Source organism: Cucurbita moschata, unplaced genomic scaffold, assembly GCF_002738365.1.
Source record: "Cucurbita moschata cultivar Rifu unplaced genomic scaffold, Cmos_1.0 Cmo_Scf00054, whole genome shotgun sequence".
NCBI lineage: Eukaryota > Viridiplantae > Streptophyta > Magnoliopsida > Cucurbitales > Cucurbitaceae > Cucurbita > Cucurbita moschata.
Window position 1 is genome coordinate 1,759,148 of NW_019268570.1, and position 10,345 is coordinate 1,769,492.

Here is a 10,345-nt window from a genome sequence, read left to right on the forward strand (position 1 = left end):
TTTATGTTTTAATTCACAAAAAGAGATCCAATCAAAATAAAGAAAGATGAGGATATGAGGATTTGGCTTATTCTTTTCAAATTAGTCTATTTATTGTAATTACTTTCGAAGGTTCTCTAAGGATCGAAAATGACTCAAGATTTGGATTTTGGAGCTTAGGAGATTTTGTGGGATTTGATAAACTTGAAGTTCTGAAGAGTCCAAGAATATGGGAGGATGGGATACAAAATACCTCTTTTTCTCTGTATATGTATTGCTAAAATGATGGGGTCAGGTCTAACGAACAAGCACTCATTTATAGCATGCATACTTGCTTACTTTTAATCATGTTAGACAACAATTCAATATAGTTCATGTAGATATAATAATGCAAAAACTAATCATGTTTACAGTTTGCCACTTTCTTTTCTTTTTTTTTTCTTTTTTATTGACGGGGATTTATATTGCTATAATTGTTACAGACAGAGAAAAAAACATGCCCAACCCAGACAGAAATTTCTAGTGTGATAACTGTACCCTTTACTTTAAAAGAAAAAGAAAACAAAAACGACTAAAGCGTAATGAACACTTAGAAGAGATATTGAAATCTATAGATTACAACCACAACTAACCTAATAAATAGTAGGTCGGTCATTAATAAACTACATACTTTTTTTATTCAGCCTAACCATCTGTAAATATTTTCCAAGTCAGGAGTTGTTCCTGAGCAGACTGTGGAGATTCAGAATAATAATAATAATAATAATAATAATAATAATAATAATAATAATAATGATGATGATGTCTCCTCAAACCATGTAAGTCATCCCAACTTGCATGATGTTCATGTGAGGAACTCGCATTGTTGCTGCACCGCCCCTGCAGTTCCTCCTTAGGAACGCATAGAAATAGTTGATAACAAGCTTCTTAATAAAAAATGAGTTTTTCTTTGCTCGGACATCCCCTTGTGCCAGTAGATACGTAAATCCTGAATCCATGGCTTCCCTAAGGGCTGATAGCTCATACTCCAAACTAGGGTCGTCACCCGATGCCATGATGCTGGATGGCAACCGCGCCCCAAGAGATTCTTCCGAGCTTGTCGTTCTTTCCTCTTCCATCAATGGAATTCTCAGCTCCTCATTCACATCAATGCCACCTGGGGTTGGAGAAGAATCCCTCAACCTCTCTGAAATATTATCAAATTCCAACTCATTCAAATTGCTCTCCAGGGCAAGGTCATCAGACTCCTTTCTTAAGAACTTCTCGAGGCTTTCCATCAGAAGCTGCTCAAATGCATGGTGATCTTCCTTCCGCACATCCTTGTAGCCATATCTCGCGATGCAACGAAATATATGGTAGTCTTTTGGACCAACCCTTCTGAACAAAAATCTTTCCTCTTGCGGAACCACGGGTATTGGAACATATTTAATACACACGAACACAATTGTGGAGTGGATGGCTGGAAGGGTGAGAAGAAATTGCCCAAAAATTGCTGGAATGCCTTGGACAAGCTCGTTGTAGAGGAGACCAATTCCTGGAACTCTTACAGTTCCAAGGGTAGATCCCAGTTCAAACAAGAAATCCGTTGATATCTTCTCTCTCACCTCACTTTGATACTTCAACACACTCCCATAGTTCCATATGTACATCACAGAGAGGAAAACGGACGCAAAAGCAAGTGGCAACCACCCACCTTCTCTGATTTTTGATAAAACTGCAGATAAGTAGATAAGTTCCACTGATCCAAATACAAGTGGGAAACATAACGCAAGAAACAAATTTGTCTGCCAGATCAGAAGCATTACTAGGGTCACCAGGGCAGTACTCACCAGCATCACACCAACTTCAGCAATACCTATAACAGGAAGTAATTATTAGCATTGAAATCAAGTGGAATCACAAATACAAACAGAAAAAAATATATATATTTCGTGTTTAAAAAACAAAACAAACAAAAAATCAGTTAAGTAGGTCTCTACAAGATGAAGGAATCATTTGTCCATGGGTAATGGAAGGATAAGAATTTCATACAAAATATACAGTGCCATCATGGATCAACAACGAATAAAATTGCCTGTGCACATTTATCAGGAGCGTTCAAAGTTTTGTAATCATCAATAATGTGTTAGACGTAAATCCCAACCGATGATAAAATTCATTGAAATGCCCCCTACTACAAGCTACCCCACAACGTAGATTATCAAACGAGGTCCAACTCTCAACATCTGAATACTTAGTCAATAAATCTCGCCACACTTGCCTTGCTTTCCTCTAACTCACTCGACATTTGTTTCCCATTTTTGCCCCTCCTTACAGAAGTTCTGGTTGTTGGAGGCTTAACATAAAGTCTTGCTTGTGAGCAATCAAGGGCGTGGGTTGATAACAGATTATAATATAGCATTCACCTCCAACAAAAATGCAAAGCGTATGTAGTGCCATAAGAGAAAAAAAAAGGGGAGGAAGGAACCTAACCATAGGCATTGGCGATGTCTGTAGTCCTTCGAAATATTGCAACAACAAGTATGCACATTATCATCAAAAACCAATTGATCATAGGGATGTAAATTTGACCCATTCGTCTCTTAGATGTGTGAACTATCTTCATTCTCGGAAAACAACCAAGAGCCATAGATTGTTTGACACAAGAAAAGGTCGCAGATATCATTGCTTGGCTCGCAATCATAGCAGCAAGTGCTGCTGTCACAAAGACTGGCCAAAAAAGACTTGCTGTTTGTTCAGAAACCAAGGACACCAAAGCAGGCTAGTTAAAACGAGAACTTGACAAAAACGAAGTAAGCCAAATAAATGGACTGAAGTAAATGAATGCTTCCACATTGACAATTATCACCTGGCACAGAATCATAAAATATTCTTGCTGCAGATTCTGGATGTTTCATGAGATATGCAGCCTGACCCATGTACGCCAGGAGAAGGCAGGGGAAAACAACACATGTGAAGGCAATCTGTCCAAAATATACGTAAACTTAAGTTGCTTTACGCAATACAGATTCATTAAGGGGAAAAATTCAGCAGTTCCTTTTTCTTTGCTCGTTTCTTCAGTGAGTTTATATAGGGTGGTATTTTTTCTTTTTTCTTTCTTTCTTTCTTCTTTTTATTTTTTTTATTTTTTTATTTTTTATTTATTTATTTGGTGGAGGGGTGAGTGGTTATGGTTTACCTGTATGGCTGGCACGGTGAAATGGCCTAGATCAGCAAACATTGCTTCAGCTCCTAAATGACATTATAAAAGGTTTTACATCTGTTAAGATGAGCCATATCTATATTTTTCTAGTTCAACTTCATCATTGAATAGATTATAATTAACAGTATGTAGCATAAATAGAAAAAAGAACCCCATCTGAAGGTACCACATTAAAAACAAGAGCAGACTAAAAGTCGATGGATAACATGAGGGTAGAAGAAGGCAAGTCATACCTGTTACGCACAAAACACAACCACCAAGAGCTGACCATGCGTTATTAGAATTTTTCTTGAAGAATAAATAGATGTAAGCAGGATTGAGAGCCCTTATAACGGTGAGATCATACTTCACTAAATTGTAAATTCCAATAGATCCCAGGCTAAAAAACCACAAAGCAAGCACAGGAGCAAACATAAATCCTACTTTCCCCGTCCCAAATTTCTGTATGCTGAACAAGGCCACAAGGATTATAATTGAAACAACGACCACAGCATCTGCAAACAAGAGAAATTATGAGGACATAATTAAACTTCTATAATGTAGTGTGAAAATTCAATAAGCAGAAGAACCCTTTTGCATTCTAGCCACATATTTCTTTAGATTGACTCTAATCGACACCAAATCAAAATTTAATAGTTCATTTGAGCCATGCCAAATAAAATTTTAATGAACAGTAATAATACATGAATAAGAAAGAAAGGAAAGGTACCAACTTGTATCGAATGACTTTATCTGTCCCTGCAGACCACTCACAGCAGACATCACTGCAGTACAAAGTTAAAAGAATTTAAAAAAGATTACAGCGTAGTACCTTCCAATGCCAGTTAATTAATGATAATGGAATGTAGATCTTATGTCCAATTAAAAAAGTGAAACAAAGTTTACTTAATAATAAGGAAATACAGTAAACACATCTTAAGTTTGATGGGAGGGAAATTGATCTTAAATATCACCATCTTCTAGCTCTTCCCATAATTCAAGCCAAAATTGCAACATTTTTGGAAAAGGACATGAAAGCTTTATGAAGGGAAGGGGTATGAAGAATCAAAAGGAGGCTCTCATTTGTTGAACCAGAGGGTAATCTCAGATTTAAAGGATCTTGGTGGCTAGTTACTGAAAGCATCTGATTGAAGAACATGGCTCTTTTTTGTAAATGTGGCACTCATTTGTTGCAACTATGGGATGGAGGAAGCAACCAGTTTTAGATCCAAATCAAAAAAAAAAAAAAAAAAATCCATACCTCCAAACACTTCCGAATCCACAATGAGGAAAGGACTAGATGATTATGGAAGATGTTTGGTCAGGGGACACTTCTCTAATCTCTTCACACCAAAGTTCGAACATTGTATATGCTTTTCTCATGATAATACCATTGCTTGTTTGTTTTTTTACAGCTTCTTCGCAATTTTAGAACTTAATAACCAGAGAAATTTTGAATGACAGGGTGACAGAGAACATTACACTCACCTTATTCTAAAGCCCTAAGGGGTGATCTTAGCATACTCAAGAGTCTAGAATTTGACCAGGTCTTTACATACTCAACATTAACAATCATACTCAACATTTTTTTACACAAAAATAAATTAATAACATGCAATAGAACTAAAACCATAATAAAACCATTGAAGGTAAACATCTAATCAACTTCTTAGTGGTGTGAGATTGTAAAAGAATTCTTCTATTCATGCACGAGACTTTTTCCTAGTCAACACATGAATTAGACAGGATGTTTTTTTATAAAAAAAGAAAATCTCATCTTATGGTTTATTATGTATCTTTTGATATACAAATAATTTTTTGGTTTACTACGGGAAGGGAAAAAAGAGATGGCAATCATCGAAGACCTGATATTGCTGGGGTTAGAATACCATCCCCAATAATCATTGAAGTGCCCATCAGAACCAGCAGCAATATAAGAGTTTTCAAGGATGATCTCTTCTCGAGAGTTTCTTTGATATTTAAGGCCCTTTCCAACTCTGGAGTTGGTAGTTTGAGCTTAAAACTTGAGATATGTTCATCAGCTGTCTGACGGTTTGGCAGCATGTTAACTTTGGCGTACCTACAAATCAGTGAATACAATGCAAATGTTCCTCCTACAATGAAGAAAACAAGTTATGATAAGGAAATATAGGAAGGGGAACAAAACAATTGCTGAGCTCATACCTTCACCATTGTCGTTGGCTTTGAGCACTACAAAAACGTATTTTGCCAACGGAATAAGAGCAATTGTGTAAATCACTAAGGATAGAGCCCCCAGGACGTCAACATCTGCCTCAATATGCACCTTGCTGAATACATCAGCAAAGACGTATAATGGACTTGTACCCATATCACCATATACAACACCAAGTGTTTGAAATGCTATAGCAATAGTTTGCCAAATGGAAGCATCCTGATTCAACAGAAAACAATTCAGTTGAAGAGCTTTAGCTTATTTCCATCCTTGTTGTTTTTACTTTCTGCTACAGTACAGTTTATTCACATACAGGTTATTTTGCTATCACTCAATCCAGGTGGACGATTCAGAGCTATTGTTGTTTGCACTGTTTAGCACCAAGTAAGTTCACAAATCTCCACAGCTTCTAATGAACATAAGTCTTAAAACGATATTTTTAACAAAACTAAAAGAAGAAAGCAATGAATATATACACTTTCTCGGTAATTTGATCTTAATATGTCGATTATCTTCGAGGCGGCCAAAGAAGAATAAAAAACTAGATGCTCTATTTATTCACAGGAGCAAGTTAGAGAAGTGGATTGGAAGGGTAGAAAGAAGATATACCTTTAAATGGTGATAGTTGGCACCGGCAATCTCCATAGCTTCAACGTCAAAAGAATCGACTCTCTTGGGCTTCTTAACCAATCTCCTTCTCATAGATCCATATCCATCTCCGCTTTCTCTTTCTTCAAACAGCGACCATGGAGGCGACTCGGAGTCCACTTCACTGCCATCAACCCATCTGTAATCGTTACTACTGCCAGTAACGCTATTCCTCCGCAGCAACCTGGAGCTACCTTCTTCAATCCGATCTTCTTGCTCCATATTTCCACCAAGTCTTGGATGACCTCGACTTCCCTCCGCCGCAGCTACTCCTCCCTATGCTACCTTCAAACCGAAGGCAGCAAGAAATGCGCAGTGTTGGAAATGGTAATGGTGGATTTAGCAAAACGAGGCGAAGATAGAGACGAGAGTAGGGAAATGACAAAAATCAAGGTTCCAATGGGAGTTAACCTTGGCCTCCTCTCCTGGCTAGTGGCCTACCCGCCGCGAACTGCCACGGTCACTCAATTATTCTGATCTTGCGTCCTGGAAATATAATTGAATGAAGCCACATCGTCACCGCCCACGCCTCTCAATAATTGAATTGATAGCTCTTTAAATTATCTCTAATTTAATCAAACATTCAAACATTCAAACAAAAATTGTTTGTTTGAACTGGATTAGGGTTTGTATTGTAAAAGGTAAGTCACTCTGTCATCGGTACTTCTTCCAAATTTTAATGATCGTCTTGAAGGTTTAATATGTTGAATCGGTATGCTAAGTAGTGCACATAGTTTTTTACAAAAATATTCTTAAATATGCCCCCACCAAAACAATTATCAAATTCCGAATAAAATTATTCATATTTCAAAATATTCCATTTATCAGTAATTAATACGTCTCAAGAGGAGGGGGCGCCCTATAAATTTACCACCCTACTCACTAATGGACTATGAGAGGGCAGGCGAACAGGAACCTACCGAGAACCCGCGGCAGTAACTCTAACTGTCCTAAGGTAGCAAAATTCCTTGTCGCATAAGTAGCGACCTGCACGAATGAGATATTGGGCCCCTATGATATCTTGTACACATTCTCTGGGGTGTGAGAACTCCTTCTCATGAATAAACTATATGCTTGAAACAGTCGATCGTATAACATCATCAAAATATTAATTAATTAATTTGAAGTTAAGGCGAGGAAGGTAACCATCTTTCCTCTTTTATGATGACAAACTACTTAAAACAAAACTAACTTATAATTCGTAAAAAGGTAATACCAATATACACGAGCATATCAGCATAAAGTCTATACTTAAAATTCACTCTAAAGTTAGTTCTCTTACAAATTAATGCATCAATAAATTAGGAAACAATAATCCAACAATAATTAATAAATAGGCGAAGAATAATTTTCTTACTTTTCTCCTTAAATAATAAATTTAAAAAAAGACACTTATGAACCTGCCTTAAAAATATATAAACAAGATTACATAGCTTCTTTATTCAATGATTGACTTAGTGAAGATATTGACTAATTGATTATTAGAGTACACAAAATCGAGAATAATATATTTATTTTATACGGGTTAGTGATACTTAATAAAAAAAATAGTAAGCCACAACTATCAAAATTTCCCTCCTAGTTTGTTTCATCTAAAAAGATTTGAGCACAGCATATATTATGCTTTGGTTATGAACTATCAAGAAATTAATAAATCTCTCTTGAACTTTTACAGCAAGTAAGCTTCCAGCAAAATCTACAAATATTTAAATATTCTTTTGTTATCATACAAAAAATGGTAAGTAAGCTTCCGACAAAATTTGCAAATATTTTTAACAGTATACGAATGAGATTCCTTGTGATAAGATTAAAATATTGGACAAAGACATACACTAAACACTATACCAGGTCTATTAGCGATTAAATAAAGTAAAGATTCAATCATACCTAGATAAGTTTTTATGTTCACGCATTTACGTTTATCATCCTGATTAAGTTTAGTGGATGAGCTCACGGGAGTTTTGAAATTTTACCTTCATTAAACTTAAACCTTTTGTAAATCTTGAATATATTTCTCTTGATACATGTTTAATTTGAAGTCTAAGAAAAAAAAAATTAATTTCTCCCATCATACTATCTCAAACTCACTACTGTACATGCATTTAGAAAATTATTCGTGGAAAGAAGGATTGAGTCCAAATATGATATCATTCTCATGCATTAAAATAATATAATTTTCCTTAATAATATAAGTTTTCCATTATAAAATCATTCTGGCTAAGTTAGCTTCCTTTCTAATATAACCATTTAAAAAGGCGCACTCCACGTCTATTTCATATAAGACAAAATTCTATAGAGGAAGAAACAAGGAACATTCTAATAGCTATTATCCGAACAACGGGTACAAATGTCTCTTTATATTTTGTAGTTTTCTCTTGACAATAGCCTTCGGCTATAAGTCTAACTTTATTCCAAATCGGTGTTGAAGACCAACGATCTTTGTCCTTCATGGAAGAGGTTTTTCACAATTTTTCATTTGCATGATGTTGTTAATGCGGGTAAGAGTTCAATGTTTTGTACAATATGACCCTCGAAAAGGCTAAAGGTCTTTTTGTGGTCGTGGGGTTTCTTTCGTTTCTCTTCTTGTCGGTTATCTTGTTCAATGTTTGTCTATTAGAAGAGAGAGTTACTAACTAACTAATTGAGAAGTTGATGAGTTTGAATCATGTCTTAGGCCAGGTGTTAATGATATTTAGTACTAAATTATAGTTTACCATATATATCAAATTTGATATTTTATTATAAAGTAAATATCTAGACATTTGTCTTTTCCATATCCTTGTAATTTATTTGATTATAAATAAATAACTTTCACACCATTTAGGTGTGGTGGATTAAACAAACATTCTCGCGGTATTAAAGCCTTTTTGGTTTAACAACTCCGATCCTTTGTTTTCAATGGCTTCTAAATCCTCTACTATTCTTCTCCACCATCATTGTTGGCTTTGATGCCGCAGGGGCAGTTGCCATGGTTGCCGCAAGTGGAGCCGATTGATTCTTTTTCGGCACTACCCTATTGACCTCCACATCACCCTTCGCCATACTCTGTACATACAACCTCACCTCATAGCCTCTCTCATTTTCTTCCCAATCAACTCTTCATCCTTCACAGAAACCCTAATCTTAAGATCCTCATTAGCGTTCTTTTCGAAAATATACGGAATCTTGATAAGCCCATCGACCTTCTGCAGAGATTTACCTTTGGAATCTAGGCGCCGCACTGGCCTCTTCGCCAACCAAGTCGCCACCGCCCTTCTAGCCAAAATTGGCTCCTTCATCGACTGTGGCGACTCTTCCGGCTTCAACATTGTCTTTGTTCCTTACTCTAGGTTTTCCCTTCTACTTCTTGGGTTGACATATTCTCACCGGAGCTAGGGCAGCATCGTCGCTGAGCGACGATCCCTCTTAATGGGTTAGACATGTTCTCACCGAAGCCAAGGCAGCATTGTCGCTGAGCGACAATCCCTCTGCAGTTTTCGATGGCCAAGAAAGTGTTTCTCTACCCCTCCTCCGAACCAGGTTGTTGACATCTTCACGAAAAGTGTTTCTTAATCTCTCTTTCAATTTTTCAGATCCATGCTTTGTTCAAATCCGACGCTTAGCTTGCAGGGGTGTTAAGGATATTTAGTACTAAATTATAGTTTACCATATATATCATATTTGATATTTTATTATAAGGCAAATATCTACATATTTGCCTTTTCCATATCCTTGTAATTTATTTGATTATAAATAGATAACTTTTACACCATTTAAGTGTGGTAGATTAAACAAACATTCTCATTGGGAATTAACAACATACCAAGCGTATACTTTAGAGCTTTCAAGTCTATAGTACAAGTATTTTTGTTCTCTAATGCATGTTGTTCATAAGTTAGATCATTTGCTTTGTTCTTATCTTTGGAAGAGAAAGTTAGATGGTATGAGATGGACTAAGGTAGCTTGATTAGATATCTATCTTCCTTCGTGTGAAGGTGGATTGGGAATCCGACAGATGGACTAAGGTAGCTTGATTAGATATCTATCTTCCTTCGTGTGAAGGTGGATTGGGAATCCGACATATTCCTTCATGGAATATTGTTGTTGTCCTGAAGTTGTTCTGCCTTGCAACGATTGGGAATCCGACATATTCCTTCATGGAATATTGTTGTTGTCCTGAAGTTGTTCTGCCTTGCAACCTGACACTCGTCTTTGCGTGACACCTTAACACGTTACAGATTGGAGTACTATTATTCATCTAAGTTTAGTAGGGGTACGGTTATAGCGAGTAGCCAATTTTTTTCTGAACCTTATGGTGTTCACTTCGGGTGGCTCCCATGTTACGGTTATAGCGAGTAGCCAAT

The 10,345-nt window shown here is 36.5% G+C and overlaps 1 protein-coding gene across 3 annotated transcripts; it reads right to left on the bottom strand.

Annotated features, from left to right (window-relative positions):
• Window positions 1-476: 476 nt before the first annotated feature.
• Window positions 477-6,711, bottom strand: LOC111436436 (putative potassium transporter 12). Of its 3 annotated transcripts, none has more exons than XM_023074210.1 (10): window positions 5,964-6,710; window positions 5,345-5,573; window positions 5,026-5,274; window positions 3,895-3,945; window positions 3,415-3,675; window positions 3,158-3,210; window positions 2,828-2,942; window positions 2,452-2,706; window positions 783-1,834; window positions 477-743 (listed from the first exon to the last, which is right to left on the bottom strand). In XM_023074210.1, the coding sequence occupies exons 1-9, from the start codon at window positions 6,222-6,224 to the stop codon at window positions 789-791; spliced, it is 2,520 nt and encodes an 839-aa protein (XP_022929978.1). In that variant the 5' UTR covers window positions 6,225-6,710; the 3' UTR covers window positions 477-743; window positions 783-788. The 3 variants fall into 3 exon arrangements, with proteins under 3 accessions (XP_022929978.1, XP_022929979.1, XP_022929980.1); XM_023074211.1 differs by having other exon boundaries at window positions 477-749; XM_023074212.1 differs by lacking the exon at window positions 477-743 and having other exon boundaries at window positions 789-1,834; window positions 5,964-6,287; window positions 6,414-6,711.
• Window positions 6,712-10,345: the final 3,634 nt, after the last annotated feature.

Bases quoted from the DNA above. Each gene is read 5' to 3' on its own strand.
- LOC111436436 (XM_023074210.1), bottom strand. From the start codon at position 6,224: ATGGAGCAAGAAGATCGGATTGAAGAAGGTAGCTCCAGGTTGCTGCGG. The intron at 3,676-3,894 runs GTTGGTACCTTT...TCTTGTTTGCAG, and splicing joins GATAAAGTCATTCGATACAA to ATGCTGTGGTCGTTGTTTCA. The intron at 2,707-2,827 runs GTGATAATTGTC...CTGAACAAACAG, and splicing joins ATTTTATGATTCTGTGCCAG to CAAGTCTTTTTTGGCCAGTC.